Here is a 23,407-nt window from a genome sequence, read left to right as displayed (position 1 = left end):
AAATTCAGCAACAATCTTTTAGTGACCCGGCAGTCATCGGTCTTAGGTTCATGTATTGCTTTTCCTTTTTTAAAGAAAGCAACTTGTTTTTTCCTGTACTGTACCTATCGTGGAACCATAGTAGACATGTCGTAGCTGATGTGACCTCTCGAAATATTTTTTTGACATTTGATTTTGCACGACAGTGCCTAAACTGGTCCGCCGTTCTATCTATAGCTTCGCACCGAAGGAACAGGTTGGAGCTATTGTCACATTAGCATTAATTGGACGAGTCTTACAAATTCAACGATTCGCTAATAAAATTGGCCAATTAAAGTGATAGGAAATTGACCTCAAATGTTAATACTGCGATGCCGCAAAATAAACAAGTATCTGTTAATTAACCCCATGGTAGTAGCGCAGATAAATGACCAACGAGCGTGTTAACATGTTCTTGACAAACTGAGCCGGTATCTTTTGTTCCCTTAAAAACTCAGTAGGGTAATAAATGTGCTAATTTTTCTTTGATTTGATATCAGTATAATAAATAACTAAACATGTACTAGTCTCGTCGAATTATTATTAGGCCATACCACAGGGACTCGGTAAGCAGATTAAAATTTTGTTAATCAATGTTTTTTATTTTTTTTTTAGTATTTCCTGTCTATTTGTATTACTTTATTAACGTATTTGACGATGTCATTGATATTTCTTTGTTTTCTGACAATGTGCACTCCCGTGGCTAATTGCGAATCGCTACATGAATAACGACACCTGTTTCTATTCAATAATTAAAGACTATAGCTGAAACATTCTTAAAAATCGGTCCATATTTAACAGAATGACAAAAGAAAAATAACTGTATTTGGAAAGAAGGTAAGATTATTTTTAGTTTTGTCTAATATGTTTTTATCACTAGAACTAGGAAATCGGGAAATATCGGATTATGCAGATTACATGACTCTGAAGTAGAGTGTTTTCAGAAAATAATTTGATGTCCGTGTAGTGTGCCTGATGGCGCCTGATAACTCAAATTTTAAGTAAAAGATTGTAAATTTTAATCGAGTGTAACACAAATATTAATAGTTTTCTCGATCGTAAAATGTAACTAAACATATTTATAGAAATTGTTTTAAGCACTAAGAGGTGGATAATTATACGCCCGTGATTGTCTCTCCATATAGTATGTATCAAGTTAAAACACAGATTACATGTACACCTTCTTTTTTTTAAAATTCAACCTGGTCCGAGATTGCTCTGGCTTCTGACGGATTTGTTTTGGGAAATTTATAAAATTTTCTTTTTGTTGAAATGAATGAAACATTTGACACCGGACTTTCAGTAAACAATTCAACAAGTGATTTGTTAGCAGTAAACCTCAATTATACATGCAGATTACAACTATTTGTTTCCTTACACAAGACATCTATTATAATTCAATATAAAAATAAGAAGATATGATTGCCAATAAGACTACTCTCCACCAGAGATCAAATGAAACAGAAGTTTTCAACTATAGGTCACCTTACAGCCTTAAACATATTTTAGCAAATCCATTTCATGTATGAAAAAAAATCTATTGGCCTGATTATGCACAAAACAAATAACAGAGAAACAAATAAGCGAATATAAAGAATAAATAGATATTTGCGATTGAAAATATTTGTAAATGTTTATTAACATAGAAAACCTAAAAACTATAAATTGTCAACTGTCAAATATTGGTATGGTCGTTAAATGTCATATCCTTGACATTTATGTATACATCCGGTTACTTCGGTAAATTCCGTAACTACGAGTATCCCGAAAACGTCGTTGAACCCATGCATCGATACAACTAATTGAAAGATGTCAAATTAATTAACAGATACTTAACGATTTTGCGGCATCGCACTATAAACGTTTGAAGTCGGTTTGTTGGAGTTCCTGTCAATATAATACTTCCATGATATGACAGCACAGATTTTTCCATAATAAGTTCTTCTGGTTATTGAAAACACATAGATTCCATACAGTATTTTTTCAGATTTTTTATTTTTTTTTAAATATAATTTGTTTTTACACATCTAGTCTTATTACAAACACAACTCCAGCATGTTTACTCCTTCAGGCTTCAGATCTCTCACAGGTTATAGATGGGGATATCAGGTGTTAGGAGGTGGTGTATATTATAGATACATTATTGGAAATATTTCATTTAGATAAAACAAATCCAATATGTTTACTCCTTCAGGCTTCAGATCCCTCACAGGTTATAGATGGGGATATCAGGTGTTTGGAGGTGGTGTATATTATAGATACAATTGTGGAAATATTTCATTTAGATAAAACAAAATACATATTTTAAAACATTATTTAGATTAAAATCTCACATAAAAAAGTAAAAAAAATAGATGTTGAATTAACTATATTTATAATTTTTGTAAACATTATGTTATGAGCACATTATCACAGAAAATCAATTGCACAAATTATTTTTTTAATCTTAAAGTTGTCATCTTTATTCTTCATTTCTATATATTAATCCAGTCCATTCATTCTGTTATAATTCAGTCCATTCATCCTGTTATAATCCAGTCCATTCAGTCTGTTATAATTTTCATTGGTTCAACTTTCAAGGATTTAGCAAGTTCAACCTGTAAAAAGAAATCTGCATAATAAGTATCTGTTTAAAAATAGACTGTTGCATGTCACAATGCACACTTTTCAATTTGTTTGGTTATTATTATTTGTATGTAATGGAGATGACATTCTAAGTTGTAAAACTTGTGTCTAAGCCTATTGTCAATGATTTAAACAATAAAATATGTTTTAACTAAGACCCCTTTACACTGGCAACGAAATTGAATCGATCTTTAGTTGAATCAATCTTAAAAAGACCAGTTCCCGTTTACATTGCACAGGCAAGATCGATCAGATCTTATTTAATCCAGTGCATTTACACTACAACATAAAAAGAACCAGTCTGACCTTTATTTTCCTATCTAAATATAACAAACACATGAAAAAAGATTGATCACTATTGATCTAAGCGTTTACACCAAAAAAAAAGATCGATTCAAATAAGATCTATCTTTTTTAAACCACTTCTATAGGTAGACTTTTTAAGTCCGATTGAAGATTGATCTTACCCGTTTACACTGGACCAAAGATCGATCTTTTTTTTGTCAGTGTATCAGGGTCTAATACAACAAAACGTTTTAAGTCAATTGACATCATGATTTAAATAGAAGCTCTAAATTCCAACCCTCCACCCTCCCCCATTATTCACATTCATGTTTCCTGTAAATTGGTGCAAATATAAAACACTGGCAATACAGGAGCCCTCATACTTTCAAGTGTTTGGGAAGGGTTTATCAGAAAGTTAACAGACAGAAAGTCATAAATATTGATAATTGAATGTTTTTTTCAAAAAAATCAAATAAAATTTCTCAAAATTAAATTATTCATTTGTTCAAGGACTTTCTATTCCACATTCTAATATGAAAACATCATTAAATGTCTGTTAAAAAAGTTGTATAAAATTTTATAAAAAATCTTGAACTACACTATTACACTTGAACTACAACAGGAACACCAGCATATTTGAGACTTGCTTTGTCTAGCTTCCATGACATAAATGTGGCAGACTTGACAAAATGTGGCATGCTTGACAAAGTGTGGCAGACTTGACAAAAAATGTGGCAAGACTTGACAAAATGTGGCAGACTTGACAAAATGCAGCAGGCTTGACAAAAATGTGGCAGAGTTCACAAAATGTAGCAGGCTTGACAAAATGTGGCAAGACTTGACAAAAATGTGGCAGAGTTCACAAAATGTAGCAGGCTTGACAAAATGTGGCATGCTTGACAAAAATGTTGCAGACTTGATAAAATGTGACAGTCTTGACAAAAATGTGGCAAACTTGACAGAATGTGGCAGACTTGATAAAATGTGGCATCTTTGTAAAAACTGTAAACAGCTGTTACTTTTGGCAGACAACTATACTGTTCTAAATTATGGAATCATATTGTGAGAGATTGTCGTTATAAAAAAATCCTACCCCAAACTTGATTTGATTAGGATGATAAGGTATGCCTCCTTTTTGATCACACATGTTCATATGTCTCCTTTCTGGATCTCCAGCCACTAATACTACATCGTCTTCCCCTTCAGCCTAAAAAACAATCGTAGATTATGAGGGCGTAAAACGGTCAATTTCAGCTACCGTTGCATAAGTGTCAAACTTGTTAAAAGTTTACTGTGATTCGTCACAGGTCTTAAATTATTATCATGACCTTTATTTTTGGAAAAAAATTAATGTGATTTGTCAAAATCAGTCGATTTTTTAATTGACTAAAATAAAGTGTTCATTTTATCTTCATGCACTAAAAAATTACCTTTAACATCATTTGGCAGGAATTTTTACCGTTTTTTTGTCATGCAGGTACCCGCATTACGACCCTCGTATGTGACAAGAAACCATACTTAGTATACCCAAACTTATATTTTAAATATTGGCAAACCAGAAGTATGTAACTGACAGATCCAAAAGTGCTCACACCTTAAAAAATATCACTGTCAATTTGCTGACCATATATGCTTCTGAGAAAAGTGTGATAAAATTATTATTTGAAGAAACAACAGACGAACAAAAAGACAGGTGATAGCCATATAGATTCCACTTCTAAAGTTGGTATACATTTCTAATTTTTCTCTTCATACCAACATTTTTCTTATCTGGGCTTTTCATAGCCAATATATTATGGGTATTTCTCATTGTACCATAATCTACAATTGCTTATAATCCAGGTCATTTGAATTCTGGTGTGTATCTGTCTCCTAGGCAATTGGACCATATCTCCTTATTTTTATACTTAAATAGACAAGTTTATATAATAATTCAGCTTCCTGATACACATAATATTTTTTAAAGATGTTATATGAGTGCCAACGAGACAACTATCCATCCAAGTCGCAACTTATATAAGTAAACCATTATAGGTCTAAGTATGGTCTTGAACAGGGAGCCTAGGCTCACACCGAACAGCAAGCTATAAAGGGCCCCAAAAATTACTAGTGTAAAAATATTCATACAGTAAAAACAAAGATCTGGCCTTGAAGGCATAAAACTTTGCTCAGTGCTCGGAGCACAAAAATCATGCTCGAAACATGAAATCCAGTAATTTGATTGGTTGATTTTCGAGTCTGAGTACAAAAATCTTGCTCGAAAGTTTTATGACCGTGAGGCCTAATCTATATAAACGGGAAATGAGAAACACCTATAAACTGCATAAACAAACGACAACTACTGAACATCAGGTTCCTTAAATTTGCTTCACATTCATTCCTCCATTTTCACTTTTGTAAGGCCTGCCATTAAGGCACAAATCTTGTGTAAAAAGTATCATACAATAATTCTATCAATGTGATACCTTTATAAATACTTACTGGTGTCAGATTTCTACAAGTATCCATTAAGTCTGACATTCTGTCTACAAATCCTGGAGCAAAACAATCTGGGTCAACAGCAATGAAACACTGACCCTAAAAACATAAGTTATCTGGGTCAACAGCAATGAAACAATCGACGTCCAATGTACCGTCATGATTTTCCAAAACGACGTCTGATTGATTGTAGTCTTATCTAATGGATGTTCAATATCATTTAAATAATAAATAATAAATTACTGCACTTACACTTATACATGTACTTGCATATTATTGATAAATGGCATGTGAGTATACATAAAGAAGAACCAAACAACAACAAAAAAAGAAAGAAAAAACGACATATATATAGGGCAACACTCAGCCTTCAGCAATGGACAAAATAAAGAAGTGATGCCGACTGTTTTGAGAGTATCAGTGTATTATAATTTGAACTCTGTAAGATATTTTTCAACATTTTCATTAGTTTACACCTGGAGTGAAACACATAGAAAATAAATTGGCATTATGTTTTTATGTTGTGCTGTTACACCATTGTTCCAGGTGAGGGGAGGGTTAAGCGCTCACAAACATGTTAAACCCAGCCAAATATGTTATGTGCTTGTAGTCGAGTGGTGATCATTGGTTTATGTCTGGCATATTTGTTTTTCGGAATTCTTTTGTTATGAGTTAGTTTTTAGTTCCAATTGTTTTACATGTTAAATGCCATGGCCTTTAATTGCCGTCTTTATCATTGTTGAATGACATATGGTTGCCTTTAGATGTAGGAAGATGTGGTATGAGTGTCAATGAGACAACTCAACTTTAAAGTCACAGTTTATAAAAGAAAACCTTTATAGGTCAAAATACAGTCTTAAACACGGAGCTTGGCTCACACCGAACAGCAAGCTATAAAGATAAAGGGCTATACAATTGCTTACATCCACTTCATTTGAACTTTGGTGTATAGTTGTCTGATTAGCAATTACACCAACTCTCATTGGTTTTTATAGGCTCTTAAATTACATAAAAAATTGATATCACAACCTGTAAATAATGGGTATACATTTAAAAATATACAACTCGTCTAAACATCAATCCAACAATGTTAGATCTGTAAATTTGCATTTAAAAATATATATATATATTTTATTTGTCACACATACTATGTTTAGGTCTACTAGAGGAGCCTAAAATTGTAAGTCGATTAGAGGGGACACAATTGGCCGTCGATTTGGAATCTTGTTTTATTGTGATGTCAGCTTTGGACGTCGATTTGAGGATCAGACGTCGATTAGAGACCGGACGTTGATTTGGGTATTACATATATTTTATAAATCACGTTTAAAATAGAGCTTACAATAAGAAAAAGTTTCAAACAGAATAAAACTATAGCCGATACTTAATAAAACTCTTGCACATTTCAATGCTATATTTTATTTCATCCCTTATCGTAAAATTAGTTCTTTTCTGAATATCTGTTTGGTAACACTGATGGGTGATTAGAAATCAGTAACAATAATATAACGACAATCATCCTTATCACACACATCTTCAAATAAACTGTCCTTATGCAAATCGAAATTTCAGCTCTGCCGGATCAGTTGAAATAACATTAGTAATACCTGAGGCACATTTTGTCTACAAAAGACTCTTCAGTGGTGTTAGAATAATAAAATTTAAAATGTTCATATAAAGTACAAAGTTGAAGAGCACTGAAGAAGCTAGAACTCTAAAATCTAAACTTCATGTTATTCGGGTATACAGATTGAATCTGTGTTCTGTAAAGATACATGTACAATGTGAGCAATGCATTCTCCTCAGAACCGCTACTTTTTTTATAAAATATATGAGGGTACTGATTACAAACCAGATTGGCCACTCTTTCTGTACTTTTCCATCTTCTTATGTTTGGACCATAATCAGATCCTGCCAATATCCCACAAAATATTTCTACCAACATGGCTAATCCATAACCTTTATATCCACCTGTTAAAGAGTTTATATGGATGATATAAGTTACTGCATTAATTGTGAAATGATGTGGAATATATAAGTAACATGTGTGTATGGATGTAAGTTTTTGCCTTATAAAATGAAGTGGACCATATAAGTAACATGTGTGTATGGATGTAAGTTTTTGCCTTATAAAATGAAGTGGACCATAAGTAATTTCATAAAAAGAGACCAAATACAGATTGACCATAAAGAAAAGGCTGTAATCTTCTAGAATTACACAGCATCAGTGGTCTAGTGTTGCCTCCTATGCTGAAGGTTGTGGGTTGAGCCTGGGGTCGTCAAACCAAAGACTTTTAAAATTTGTATTCACTGTTTTTCCACTAAACAAACAGCATTAGAAGGTAAGACCAAAGACCAGTTTGCTTTGAGTCAGAAACATGTATTCCTATGAATTGTTATTTTGTGAACTACAAAATTAAAATTCATGCTCTATGTGCCAGTCCAGTGCAAAGCAGGGTTAATATTCATGGTTAATATTCATATTACAACAACATATTTTTGTCTAAAATATGTATTTAATTTGGGCTATACTCTAAGTAGCACTTACACCTATACAGAGATAAATAATTTGTTCACCACTATTTATCAAATGTTAAATTTTAATTGAAATATTTCATATCAGTTTTCTTTATCCTTTATTCAAAATTGTTTCCCAGTTCTTTTCTTTGACATAGTCTTTTCATTTTTGTCCATCTGAGTTGAGAACATGAGAGCAAATGATTTTTTCCCACAATTTGGAATAAACACTATGTATATATAATTTGTCACTGACCTGTCATTTCTGATCCTCCTAAAGGCATCAGTCCACCAGCTTCTATGACTGGTTTAGCAACATTACACATCTGTTAAAAGAAACAATTAGAATATGTGTTATAATTTTCTGATCCTCCTAAAGGCATCTGTCCAATAGCTTCTATGACTGGTTAAGCAACATTACACATCTGTTAAAAGTAATCTGTTACAATTTTCATCAAAACCTCAAACACTCAACAACAAAAAAGGTCATTAAAAGGCAATAACTTATATTGGAAATTACTGAGGATTTCTGTTATTCAGACTTTTTAGTAGATTATAGCAATCATTTTTTTCTGTTTACAGTTTTTCTGTTTCTAACAAAAATGGGTAATGATCATCATTGAAAATCAAGATAATAGCCTAAAATACAAAAACATTAGTACATCCTCACTTTATATTTACAGTCGAACCTTGTTGTGTCGAACTCGGTTGTGTCGAAATCTCCGATGAGTCGAAGTAATTTCTCGGTCCCCGTAAAATTCCCGTTTGATCAATGCATAATTACCTCTGATGAGTCGAACTTGGTTGATTTGAATACTCGGTTAAGTCGAGTAAATTTTATAGTCCCGTCGAAGTAAAATAATGGAAATTGACCCTGATGTCTCGAACTTCGAAAGTAAGAATTTTCGAAAGATGCACCCCTAATCATAAAAATTCAAATCGGATGTATTTCTTATGTCAACTAATCATTTTCAAAAGAGATTAAAGCTGAATAAACATACTTGTTTGTATAACAGTTAAAATGACATGTTTATAGTGACCGCTAATTAACACCTTTGTTGATCGTTCAAGGGGAATGTTAGTGTGTTGAACATTTTTTAACTGAGATAAAACGAAACAAAATTTAATTGACCCAAGCCGAGATAAAATGAATCGTTAGATTTAAAACTCATAAATTACCATAGATAAAAGGATTAGGACAATATATAATAAGTTCATGATAATTTAATGTTGAGCAGATGACCTCATCAGAGACCGTTCAGAACTTATTTCGTGGTGCGAGTGATTTCATATTTTATAGCGACTGACCTTTGTAAATATTTGTGTAGACTATTGATTTTATTTGTGCATGATTTGTATCTGTACTTGTGTTTTAAATTATTACGAAGGACCAAAAATGAAGATTGAATACACAATCATACAGTGTCATATTGAGAATAAAATAAAGCACACTGTTCATTGTATCTAGTTTACACAAATCTCATACCGTATTTCATGCATTCAAAATTTATGACGACACACTCGACCTCGGATGAGTCGAATACTCTGGTCCGGTCCCTTTGACTTCGAGACAACGAGGTTCGACTGTATTCCTCCTTTAGAGGTTGTCTGATACTTTTGTTAAAAATTGACAGTAAGTAGATTTGAACTTTCTAAACACTTTAGCCATGCCAGATATTGTCCATCTATAATATTCATCAAGATATTAGACATTATTGGGACAGCAAATACACAAGAAAACATTGGAAAAGACCTTTGGAAGTCAACTAATGATCTTCAACAATAAACATATACTGACAGCAAAATTTAGCCAGTTCAGAAGAAGAATGAGTGCTGCCACCTGGAAATGAAAGTATAAATTACCTTTCCTTGACTGTCAACGCCCCAACCATCTGGTATTGAGATCTGTTTCCTGTCATGTAACTCAATCTACAAGGAGAACTAAAATTATTGAAATTTTCAAAATATAATATTTCCATGGTAAACATTTTCTTTTTATACAAAATTGTCTTAAGGTAGATTCATGGTATACCGCCATCTTGGATTGAACAATCAGAGTAAATAATCGGTCTAGTTATTTGCCTAAATCTGCAAATTTGGAGACAGATTTGCAATTTAATGGTTAGACTGTTCAATAATATACAGAAAACTTGGCAACTTATTGTATAATTAAAAATATTTCAACAAATATATTTTTTTTTGCTGTTAAAATCATTTTTTTCAAACGAGCCATTAAAGGGAAGATAACTCTTTGAGTAAAAAATTTATACTGGACAGATAGGGATTTTTTTTCTTTTTACTTGTAGCAAGAAAACGAGTTCGGTGACACCATTTTTTCATTTTATTTTCTTAAAACATATTATAAAACCTATCTTTTCACAATTTATTTCAAAATTCTATCTCATAGATTTTTTTTTATGCACACAAATGAGTTTTTCCATGAACAATCTAACCAAATTTAGGCAATTTTGAACGACTCATAGCTTGAAAAATAGCACGGTGACCCCTACTTTTTATTATATTTTTGAAAAGAGCATATTTAAATCTTCATTCTGGCTAAGTATAAGAAAATTCTGTCTCAAAAAACATTTACTTATGATCTACCTTAAATAATCATAGGTGAAATTATCAAAACTGCAACAAGTCAACTATTAATCTCTTATTGTTATAAATTTTCTCAACTACTAAGATACCCTAGCAATATTATTTTTAGTCCAAAAGTTAGGAAATTAACAATATAAAAATTCTATTTCAAGTGTCTCTAGAATGTTTAACAAGAGTCTACTGGTTAATAAAGTAAATTGAAAATAATTAATAAAACAGTGGTTTTAAAAAGGTTATTAATCATGCAAAATATATAGAAGTTATTTTATTGTACAATGTATTTGTAAGCAGGATTGAAAGTCAATTCCATACATTTTTTTATAGGTTGCATAATTGATGTGATGTTATAATTTTTAGAAACAAGATGGTATTTCAAATTTCCCTATTTACCAGGATGCTATATGACATATATTGGGAGAACATTAAAAGTATCAGCTTTACAAGAATAAAAATTTGCATTCATAATTTCAGTTAATCTTTTTCTCCAAAGAATTGTTGTAAATGGCATGAACTACATTTCAGTAGTTTCTGATGAACAGCTACTGCCTTCACTTGCATACATCTCATCTTTTATGTTGTGAAAGAGGATTGAAGAAGAATAAAACCAAATAAAGGATAACACCAAAACATGCAAACCAAACCAACATACTTTACCAAGAGCTACAGTAGTGGTGGCCATATCTAACACAAAACATACAAACAAAACCAACATACTTTACCAAGAGCTACAGTAGTGGTGGCCATATCTAACACAAAACATACAAACCAAACCAACATACTTTACCAAGAGCTACAGTAGTGGTGGCCATATCTAACACAAAACATACAAACAAAACCAACATACTTTACCAAGAGCTACAGTAGTGGTGGCCAGGTCTAACACAAAACATACAAACCAAACCAACATACTTTACCAAGAGCTACAGTAGTGGTGGCCATGTCTAACACAAAACATACAAACCAAACCAACATACTTTACCAAGAGCTACAGTAGTGGTGGCCATATCTAACACAAAACATACAAACCAAACCAACATACTTTACCAAGAGCTACAGTAGTGGTGGCCATATCTAACACAAAACATACAAACCAAACCAACATACTTTACCAAGAGATACAGTAGTGGTGGCCATATCTAACACAAAACATACAAACCAAACCAACATACTTTACCAAGAGCTACAGTAGTGGTGGCCATATCTAACACAAAACATACAAACCAAACCAACATACTTTACCAAGAGCTACAGTAGTGGTGGCCATATCTAACACAAAGTAAAGGATAACACCTAAACATACAAACCAAACCAACATACTTTACCAAGAGCTACAGTAGTGGTGGCCATATCTAACACAAAACATGCAAACCAAACCAACATACTTTACCAAGAGCTACAGTAGTGGTGGCCATATCTAACACAAAACATACAGACCAAACCAACATACTTTACCAAGAGCTACAGTAGTGGTGGCCATATCTAACACAAAACATACAAACCAAATCAACATACTTTACCAAGAGCTACAGTAGTGGTGGCCAGGTCTAACACAAAACATACAAACCAAACCAACATACTTTACCAAGAGCTACAGTAGTGGTGGCCATATCTAACACAAAACATACAAACCAAACCAACATACTTTACAAAGAGCTACAGTAGTGGTGGCCATATCTAACACAAAACATACAAACCAAACCAACATACTTTACCAAGAGCTACAGTAGTGGTGGCCATATCTAACACAAAACATACAAACCAAACCAACATACTTTACCAAGAGCTACAGTGGTGGTGGCCATGTCTAACACAAAACATACAAACAAAACCAACATACTTTACCAAGAGCTACAGTAGTGGTGGCCATATCTAACACAAAACATACAGACCAAACCAACATACTTTACCAAGAGCTACAGTAGTGGTGGCCATATCTAACACCAAAACATACAAACCAAACCAACATACTTTACCAAGAGCTACAGTAGTGGTGGCCATGTCTAACACAAAACATACAAACCAAACCAACATACTTTACCAAGAGCTACAGTAGTGGTGGCCATATCTAACACAAAACTATCATTGTCTTTAGCAGGTACAGCCAAACTTAAAGGATTTGTTCCCAGTGTAGGCTGAAAGTACAATAGTTTACAAAAATAAGATATCACTCAAATCAAATAAATCATAGCATAAGTTGTTACATTTGACCATCTTCAAAGAAAATATTTGTCTCTTTATTATTGACCAATCAAATACAACATATGAATTTAAAAGAAAATTATCTGTCAGTTTTGAAGACAGACTTACAGCCACTTAGAAATGATTTGACTCAACTTTTGACCAATCTCTGTGTTGTTGCACCAAAAGAGTAAAAGAATCAGATATTTTTTAAATGCTGTCTATAAGGTACAGCACTGAAGATTTTCTTAATTAGATTAAACAGGTGTTCAATTCAACATTCCTATGTTGCTTGCTCTATGTTTTACGTGGTCTTTTTTTCAAACTTTTAAACAATTTTCCACAGAAAAACAGATTGACAAGCAGTATGAACATCTCATTACAATAAACAGGCTTAAATGATAGAAAACAGTATACCTTTCTTGCTCTGGTTGGAACTTCAAGTGGTGATGTGTTGGTGAAGGATAAACCCTGAAATCAAAAATAAATTAATTAATCAGTTTTATATTTACATGGACCATAGCTTTTGTTTCAGCTCTAAAACTTTTTGTCAACATCTGCAAAAGTTTAAAATTATTTTGTTTTGCATATTAATTTAATCTAAGATTTACTCCCTTTATTTTCCTTATTTTCTTATGGTTGAGCACAGTGCATATTAATAACTTTATTCCTTTATATAGGACTATATATGTATTTTTTGTAATGTTGCAGCTTCAATATGTTTGTGAGCCCTCAACCCTCCCCTCATCTACTACAATATGTTTGTGAGCCCTCAACCCTCCCCTCATCTACTACAATATGTTTGTGAGCCCTCAACCCTCCCCTCATCTACTACAATATGTTTGTGAGCCCTCAACCCTCCCCTCATCTACTACAATATGTTTGTGAGCCCTCAACCCTCCCCTCATCTACTACAATATGTTTGTGAGCCCTAAACCCTCCCCTCATCTACTACAATATGTTTGTGAGCTCTCAACCCTCCCCTCATCTACTACAATGGTGCTACAGCACAACATAAGAATCTTTATTGGTTTTTGGTAGAAGAAACAGTTGATTTTATTGTTTGATCTTTTTATTTGTCTGTTTGATTTTATTGACATTTATTTGTTTGAGTTAGGGATAAATATTGTACTCAGCTGTTAATTTGTGTCAAAAGATAGAAAACTCAAAAACTGCTCAAATTATTGATTGTTGTAATAATATAGATCAGTGTGACCAAAAATTCAGGCTTTTTTTTGGTTCAAAAACCTACTATCCAAAAATCAATAGAATCTGATTATGGCTCAAAATGTATTGTTCAAAAACAGATGTTTTCTTATTTTGTAATCTTAACTGTTGTGATTTGGGGCAAATCATGATATAGGTCAATATTTGATTTTTTATTACTTTTTGACTTACCAGAAGGCCATGGTCTACAGCTTTCATGGCATACCATCCAGCTATTCCATAATGATTTGAACCTAGAAAAAATGTATGTATAATTTATATACCGGTGTATATATGTAGTCAGAATTTCAGAATAAAAGCCTAATAACACAAATCCAATGTATCCATATCCTCTATTGTCTAAGAACCTAACAAGCTAACATACATAAGATAGGCTTTACTATAAAATAGAGAAAACATTGTAAACCAATGAATTATCACAGTTTTATTTTGCAGTCCTCTTTCATCATCATCATTTTCTTTGTCACAAACTTCTACAAATTTAACTTGTTATTTTTACAATTTTCTTGTTCTGAATTACTTAGTTGAGGTTGTAATTATATGTAGTATTGTGTAATTATATGTAGTACAATGTATTGTATAATTATATGTAGTACATTGTGTAATTTTATGTAGTATATTGTGTTACTATATGTAGTAATTATATGTAGTACATTGTGTAATTATATGTAGTATATTGTGTTACTATATGTAGTATTGTGTAATCATATGTAGTACAATGTATTGTATACTTACATGTATATGTAGCACATTGTGTAATTTTATGTAGTATTATGTTATAATTTGCATCTGTGTTATTATATATTGAATTGTGTTATAGTATGTATTATTATGTTATAATTTGTAACATTGTGTAATTATATATTGTATGTGTTATAATATGTAGTATTCTGTTATCATATGAGGTATTGTAAAATATATGTAGTTTATAATGAGTGTGGCAAGAAAAAAGGCAATATTTTCACTTGCTCCTTAAATGCTGAGTTACTGTCATGTCTGTGAGGTTACAAGTTTGAATTAATAGCATTGTATTATTTGTTTTTTAACATGTCTAGATAAAATTAAACATTTATAAATAAACAATACTAATCTGAAACAGATAAAGGGAGACTATACCTAAACCACATTCATTTTCTTGATGGATAGTACTCCATGATGTTATAGGTTTAAATTAATATCATTATATTCAATAAACACCTTTTGCAGCTACCCAACCAACTCCTGTTTGTTTTGCTTTCTGTATAGCTATCTCCATGCTATAGTCTCCAACAACTGGACCAAGCACATTCTGACCATCTACTAAAGCTGTAGCTTGGCTCTCCTTTATTGTCATAGGATCTCCATCTCTCTCTGTTATACCAGAATCTATATCTCTTACATACATATCTATAAAAAATTCCCTGGAATGAAACATCTTATCCAAGTACAAATAATGTCTGTCTGGACTGAAGCACTATTTGACAAAAAGTTATAATTAACACAAAGCTAATGATGGACCGATTTTACAATTTTAGAAAATGCAACACTTACTTAATCAATGAAATCAAATAAATAGAAGTTGTATTTCAAGTTTTACCGAGTCTATTCAATCCATGACTGTAATGTCCTCTGTAGTCTGCTGTGGATAAATTGTCTGCCAATTTTTCTGCATGATCTTGACGTGTTTTAACAGATGACATGCATTCTATTATAAATCTTTTCACTTCTTTTCGAGGGACAATGTCCCTTGATTCGGTTGAAGAGTGTCTTTTGCATTTGAACTTTGTCAAACCATTGATAATTCTTGAGAAAATACGACGTTCTGCTGATCTGCCTATCATTTTTCTTTGCTCTTTGACTTTTACTAGAAACGTAACGAAACCATAGAGAAGTCCGAATGGCAAGCACAATAATAATAAAACCGAATTGGATTGTATCCGGGAAAACTGTAATTTTTAACATTCACGAGGTTTTAAATTCGAAATTTAAGTTTAATAATTGTGAAATCAGATTAAGCTTAATAAGATATGATAAGATAAAAAATATTTCATTTATATCAGGCCTTTTAAAACTGTATAACATAATCCCGACAGCGATTTTGGACTGAACATCAAAACATATATATTGTGAAAGACTTTGTTTTTACCATATTTTATCAGATTTGAAGTATGATATCTTTATTCTCATAAAGCCAATGCAATGCATTGGTTGAGAGATAAAAAAATACAAACAAATATTTACAATATGTCCAAAACAATTAGTTACAAGACTTTCGTTTATTTCAAAAATAGACAAAAGTCTCTATTCAGTGGTTTATCATTTCTTGGGTGTGTAAATGTAGCCTTTTATAAGTATATAGTTCCACAAATTTGATTTTGAGTTCATAAAGAATCATATTTGTGTGGAAACTAGCAAATGTTATACCTGTATATAAGAACAAAGGTGGCCCAGAAATTTTTAATTAATTATAGACCTATATCTTTGCTGTCTAACATTGGTAAGACAATGGAGAGATGCATTTTTAAATACCCTTTTAACTTTATTATTACAAATTCTTTATTAACAAAATTCCAGTCTGGTTTCATCCCTGGTGATTCGGCAGTAAACCAACTGCTATGTATCATATGTATCATTAACGATTTTGGTAAAGCATTAGATGAAGGGAAAGAGGTCAGGGTAATCTTCTGTGACATTAGTCGAGCTTTCAACCGAGTTTGGCATAAAGCCTTTTAGGCTTACTTTATAAGCTTAGAAAAATAGGAATTAATGGTAACTTGTTACTTTGGTTTGAAAGCTATTTAAACTCAAGAAGGCAACAGGTTGTCATTGGTGGTCTGGAGAAACGTCCAACAACGAACATGTCTCAGCTGGGGTACCCCAAGGGTCTATCTTGGGTCCTATTTTATTTCTCATTTATATTAATGACATAGTTAATGACATCGAATGTGATATCAAACTTTTTGCTGATGACACCTCAATTTATAGAGGGGGGGCAAGGGGTTTAACTGTTATGTTGTTATGGGGCAATTTAATTCTTTGTTATCTGTTATTTTGAAAATATATTTGCTGTTTGCTGTTATTGTCTTATTCTTTGTTAGCTGTTATTGGGCTTTTAATTTTTTTGTTATCTGTTATTGTGATAATGTATTTGCTGTTAACTGTTATTATAAAATGGAATGTTAGCATTTTTTTTTGACAGTCAATATTCGGTACAAATTGAAGATCATTGGCCATTGGGGTCTACCACTACTGATATGTTTGTCCCGTATTCAGAGAAGGATTCCATTAACATATACCCATCACAGAAGTGTGGTCCAGGACAATCCAAGTATATCTTATGATTATCCTTTGTAATAAATTCCATTTTTTTTTATGAATGTGTATTTAGAATTATCTTAATTTTTTGTATGAGAATAATGTTCCTTGTTTTCCGTACGAACATATTAAATTAAAAAAATTCTTAATATGACAAAAAGGAAAACATATGGTCAGGAATATCTGTCAAGGATCTCAATTAAGGACTAGGTCCTAACAACCACTTAACCTTTTATATAATATGGTACATAGACTCAGCTTTGTGATTCTTTTCAAAGCAGAACCAAATGCATTGTACAATGAAAGTTCCAACCATGTACTTGGGTCCGAAGCTGCACATAACTCATTACAAACAAAGATTTATTTCGTTTCAAGCCATTGTTTCCCTACTAAACTATGTATTCTACTTACTAGTACACTTGGTACAATCAAAAACCTCAGCTGATAAAAAATTGTTCAAATAAGGCCTTTGAAAATAGTGGAATAAATTGCTTTTAGAGTGTCAAAAAGTACTTGATAAATTGCATGCTTATAATTGGTGCTTTTGATTTTTCTACCCTATATACCACTTTGCCTCATAGTTTTATTAAGAAAAATTCACACACCTCATTAAATGGTCATTTAGAAAAAGTCAGAATATTCAAACTCTTTTAGGTCACTTTTTTGATTAGCAACACAGGGAGCTTCAGTCAATATATATAAACAATACACCAATGTTTCATGAGAACTGCTGAAAACATTTTTGTGTTAATGTCTGAAAACTGGAAAATCACCCCTTTTTAATTAATAAAACCCGTTCACTCGGAAACGTAAAATCTAAAATTTATAAAAATTGAAAGTTACCTCATGTTAATAGATATAAACAATTCACCAAAGTTCCTTGCTTTGTGAAAGCATTTTTAAGATATTATCAGAAAATTGAAAAAAAACACCAATTTTATTGAATAAAAACCCATTACCCAGAAACTTAAAATCTAAAATTTATAAAAAAAAAAAAAAACCCAAAAAGGGAGCTCACGTCAATAGATATAAACAATTTCCCAAAGTTTAATGCACATGGTTAAAGAGTTTTTTGAGTTAATGTCCGACATGTTGACAACAGACGGACAACAGTATACCATAATACGTTCCGTAAACGAGCGTATAAAAAATATTATAATATATTGAGTAGTAATTTAAACACATTCTAGATACATAAATTAATACTAACAACATAGTCATAAAAAATGGAATGCATTACAAAGGATTATATCCGTAATAAGAAATACTGATTTGTCGAAGACCGAATAATTTTAATATTTCATTTACTCACGGTGGGTATGGTTGTCCTGCGAGAGAACGTTCTGTGCTGGTGATTCGGTCCTGACGGGTGCTGGTGATCAATGAAAAAATGTAAACAAAGACGAAAATGATGATTTTTGACGTTTTCACTCATAAAAAATGGAATAAAACAGTTGAAATTTTTCAATTTTGTTTCTTATGGGTTCATATGTAAACCATTAAAAAGTTGACCCTCTAAACTGTTTAAGGAGACTCGAGGGTATAAAAATTTCAGAAAAAAATTAAACATTTGTTTTTCATTACAATTTTTATTTATTAACTTTTGTAGTTGTTACTTTATCATATGGTACAAAAAAACATTCAAAACAATTACTTCGTGTTGGCCCCAGATGACTTTTAAAATGTAAACATCATTGAAAAAGTTCCAAATTATCTCCCTTTGGTGGAAAAATGCCATTTTTTGGCTTTAAAATTGAAATATCTCTTTTAACTCATCGGTGACCATTATTTTTTAATATAATTTTGATATATGCTGTACTCAAACTAAATTATTGTAAAATTTGAGCGATTTCTGTAATAAATTTCTTTTTTTTATTTCGATATTACCTTTATTTCTCCTATTAGTTCAACAGAAAATAAACACTTTTACAAAGATGTATGCTTCTTTCGAAGGCAGATTGTGAGCGCAAATGAACGGTGACCCCATTTTTTTATTTCATTTATCTATTAACTATAAGATAAAGTTCATTTATAGAAAAATATAGAGAAATCCTATATAAATGATTTAGACCCGCGAACCCCCTTAAGCGTAACACAAAAATGCTCATTTTCAGAGAATCTAGAACTGAAAAAATAAAACAAAAATGCTCATAGAGTCCGCTTACTATACCGCAATTCACACGACAAAACTATTTTGTGAAAAAACATTGCAATTTATTAAAATTTAGCATTTTCTCAATTTATTCATGTCCTGATACTGTGCTGGTGTGTCCTGTCATTGTGCTGGTGGGTCCTGATACGGTGCTGGTGATTGTGGATAAGAAGTTGGTCATATTTGAAACAAATGTTACAAAATCAATAAAATTGGGCAGATAATTGTTGTCAATAGGATCTATGACTCCTATTTTAGCTCTTGTGCATCCATTTGGCTGTTTATATATGTGTTTTCAAATGATCGTAACTTGTATTACATAATTACATAAAAGGGCAACATCTTTCGTCCAATATCAGATAACAATATATAGTATCTAAAATAAGAATAGTTTTAAGATATTAAATGCCCCTTACATTGATGCTTCAACAATGATCAAAGCCCATGCCGCATAGACATGTTTGTTAGCGCTCCGCATACCCCTCCCCACTTCCACCCAACCAACCCTCCTCATTTCCTCCTTCATTGTTACAGTGGTGTACCAACACAACAATTTATCACATAAATTAATAACACAAAGACACACATTATTGAACAACGAATGCTCGCAGGTACTGAAAGCTAGTTCAAAGCTGCATTTTCAACTAATAGATAAACCATGTTCTCATATACAAAAATTCCAATCGTGTCGATTAAAAAAGTCTCAAAACATTGATGAAGCAGAACTTAAAAAGTGTGCAGTGAACTTTGTGCTCACAACAGTTATTGTCATAATTATGTTTACATAAGACTTATAAAGGAATTAAGAAGGTACCAAGAAATATTTTACAGTTCAATTTAATGATCATGAATGGACGGAAATGGTACGGAAAATCTTGAAAAATCATTTGGTAACATTTCATTTTGGTCTAGTAATTTCAGAAAAGATCTTTTTGTAATTGCGGACGCCAAGACAATATATGAACCTCACACGACCCCTCGACACAGGTGAGCTTATATATGATCTTGTAGCGATTCGGGTTGATAACCAGTTGAAATTAAGCCAGTTTTTTGTGTGTGTAGATTTGTATTGCTTTAAACTGTTATGACCTTTTAAAGTTAAATGTAGGTGTTTAATCTAAGAATTTCTTTTTTAAACTTATATACTTGTTTTATACTCAATTGGTAGTATGAAGCTACGAAATATTTTAATTTTTGAAATTGAAGGCACAATTAACAAAGCAAACGGTAGTTTCAAATACTTTTAAATAAATCTTTAAGGATAATGTACCCTTGTGTTGATTCCATGCTAAACATAACAAAAATCTCTGTACAAAGGTTAACTCGTCTTCATTCTCTGACATATTCTAGTCTGCCCTTTCATAAAATAGTGAATATTTTTTTAGTGTTCTTTCGAACTTTCGAAAAAAAATACCTGATAACCGTTCAGACAAAAAAATCATGTTGAAAAAATCTTACAGATACAGCAAGTGATTCTTAATAGCTATAAGATACATTTTTCTTTTAAAATACAACTTTTAAATCTTACGAGAAACTATTCCAAGCTTAAAACTTTCACTGTAACCTCGCTTTAACTTATCCCCCATCCCCCCCCCAAAAAAAAACCAAACAAACAAACCCGCAATACTATTGTCATTCTTATAGTCAGCACTAAATTGTTCACAAACAAATGTATTCCTTTGTTCTATATTTTTGCTCTCCATTTTTATGCAAAACTTTTTACATTTTTATTTTATGGGTTATTGTTGAAGGTCGTACGATGACGTATGGTTGTTAACACATACTTCCTTTGGTTTCTTATGGAAATTTGTCGATTGACAACAAACATACCACATCATCTACTTTATTAAAGTATTGTATAAATTACAACGTATTTTGGTGATCTTGCAAAATGATCGTAATCCCGAAAATCGTAAACATATTTTCTTATCTTAAAAGGGGGCAAGAAGGGTTCCATTAACAGGCCAATACATAAGATTACAGTTAATTTAAAAAAAAAAAAAAAAAATAGGGGTATTTTTTCTCTCATGATAACAGTAAACAGATTCACAAATATGGTGTTCATTATCACTGGACTAGTATATATTTGTTTAGGGGCCAGCTGAAGGACGCCTCCGGGTGCGGGTATTTCTCGCTACATTGAAGACCTGTTGGTGACCCTCTGCTGTTGTTTTTTATTTGGGCGGGTTGTTGTCTCTTTGACACATTCCCCATTTCCATTCTCAATTTTAGATTCACAACAATGTCAATTTCAAGAAAGCAGACAACAGTTAATTAGTCAATAACAGTACAGCATCAATGATCTTAAATATATGCCACTTTTAACTAAAATATAAAGGCACAGAACCAGGACATAGGAGCACAGAACCAGGACCGTTTTTCTTATCACCAGCACAGCGTCAGGACAATTCCGTTTAACGAACTTTCACGACTTTTGCAATATAATATTGTTGTAATATACTTTGCATGGTACTTATGACGCATCAGAGAAAAATTAAGCAACAAAACAGTCGTTTTATTGCCGTTCTGATACAATGTAAACAAACCCACCAGCACAGAATCAGGACCCACCAGCACCTGACAGGACCAAATCACCAGCACAGAACGTTCTCTCGCAGGACAACCATACCCACCGTGTTTACTGTTATCTGTTTTTGTCCATTTTAATTCCTTGTTATCTGTTATGAGCCAAATCAATTTGCTGTTTTGCTGTTATTGGGACCCCCCTTGCCCCCCCCTCTTTATATAGTGGTTGATAACGAATATGAAGCGGCAGAAAAGCTAAATAAAGATATTGAGAAAATACATAATTGGTCTAAACAATGGCTTGTCAATTTCAACCCAAACAAAACAGAAATAATGACCATTTCAAAAAGGCACCATAAACCCCACCACCCGCCAGTGAATATGAATAATAATATAATAAAAGAAGTTGAGACGCACAAGCACTGATTTAGGGGTTATTATAAATGAAGATGGAAGCTGGAATAATCATGTAAAAATGATTATTGATAAGGCTATTCCTAGATTAGCATTATTCCGAAAGTTAAAGTTTAAACTTAAAAGGGAAAATTTAGAAACTATTTATTTATCTTTCATACGCCCAGTCTTAGAATATGGGGACATTGTCTGGGATAACATACCCAATTATTTAAAAACATCTCTGGAAAACTTACAACTAGAAGCAGCAAGAATCGTTACAGGTGGTACTAAGAATCATCGAGACAGTTGCTGTACGATGAAACCGGTTTGGAAACTCTCCAGTCTCGACGTGATAAACATAAGTTATTAAAATTTCATCAAATGTTTCACGGAGATTGTCCTGATTATCTTTCTGTGTTAGTTCCAAATCAGAGACTAGATCTACACGACCACAGGACCAGGGGGACTTCAAATTTACAAACTGTATTATGCAGAACAAGCTATTATCAAAAGTCATTTCTACCAGCCGTAGTAAACCTTTGGAATAATATTCCAGACGACATTCGTCTAAATCAATCAAAATCGGGTTTTAAGACTTATCTCTCTCAAAATAATAATAAAATACCATTGTATTTTCTCTTAGGCTGTAGAAGAGAACAGATATGTTTAGCAAGACTAAGACTCCAGAGTAGTGTTCTAAGGGACCATCTATTTAAAAAAAATCTAATCGAGAACGCGCTGTGTTCCTGTGGTCGAGTAGAAACTACCTCTCATTAGTTCTTCAAATGTCCAAAATATAATGAAATTCGAAGGGATACTATCGGGACGATCTCCTGTTCTAATCTTAAGATTATCTTATATGGGGACAGTCTAAAAGCTGACGAGGACAATATGCAAATGTTTCATAAAGTTTCTGAATACATAATAAAACAAAACGTTTTGAAAGTTGATCTAGTATATGTACATATATTATATATATAGACTTTTTTTTTAATATGATGTGAAATCGAGTGGATTGCCCGGCGTAATTGACTATAGTCGGACGTGTGTGTTGGTTCCAGTGACTGTCTAGAAAAGTAAATAAGAGTTGACTGTTTTCGTCATTTT

At 32.3% G+C, this 23,407-nt stretch overlaps 1 protein-coding gene across 2 annotated transcripts; it reads right to left on the bottom strand.

Moving 5' to 3' along the window:
- Window positions 1-2,318: 2,318 nt before the first annotated feature.
- LOC143062730 (putative oxidoreductase YjmC) lies at window positions 2,319-15,785 on the bottom strand. Of its 2 annotated transcripts, none has more exons than XM_076234499.1 (11): window positions 15,509-15,785; window positions 15,130-15,318; window positions 14,104-14,165; window positions 13,123-13,176; window positions 12,561-12,659; window positions 9,787-9,852; window positions 8,180-8,249; window positions 7,259-7,377; window positions 5,410-5,505; window positions 4,022-4,135; window positions 2,319-2,615 (listed from the first exon to the last, which is right to left on the bottom strand). In XM_076234499.1, the coding sequence occupies exons 1-11, from the start codon at window positions 15,750-15,752 to the stop codon at window positions 2,562-2,564; spliced, it is 1,167 nt and encodes a 388-aa protein (XP_076090614.1). In that variant the 5' UTR covers window positions 15,753-15,785; the 3' UTR covers window positions 2,319-2,561. The 2 variants fall into 2 exon arrangements, with proteins under 2 accessions (XP_076090614.1, XP_076090620.1); XM_076234505.1 differs by having other exon boundaries at window positions 15,463-15,599.
- Window positions 15,786-23,407: the final 7,622 nt, after the last annotated feature.

This window comes from Mytilus galloprovincialis, chromosome 1 (assembly GCF_965363235.1).
Source record: "Mytilus galloprovincialis chromosome 1, xbMytGall1.hap1.1, whole genome shotgun sequence".
NCBI lineage: Eukaryota > Metazoa > Mollusca > Bivalvia > Mytilida > Mytilidae > Mytilus > Mytilus galloprovincialis.
The sequence above is the reverse complement of the archived record's forward strand: the minus strand, read 5'-3'. Positions and strand labels throughout refer to the sequence as shown.

Excerpts from the sequence above, each read along its gene's own strand:
- LOC143062730 (XM_076234499.1), bottom strand. The coding sequence starts at position 15,752 with ATGATAGGCAGATCAGCAGAACGTCGTATTTTCTCAAGAATTATCAAT. Across the intron at positions 12,660-13,122 it reads TTCCAACCAGAGCAAGAAAG|CCTACACTGGGAACAAATCC; the intron begins GTATACTGTTTT and ends TTGTACTTTCAG. Across the intron at positions 8,250-9,786 it reads GCGTTGACAGTCAAGGAAAG|ATGTGTAATGTTGCTAAACC; the intron begins GTAATTTATACT and ends TTCTTTTAACAG.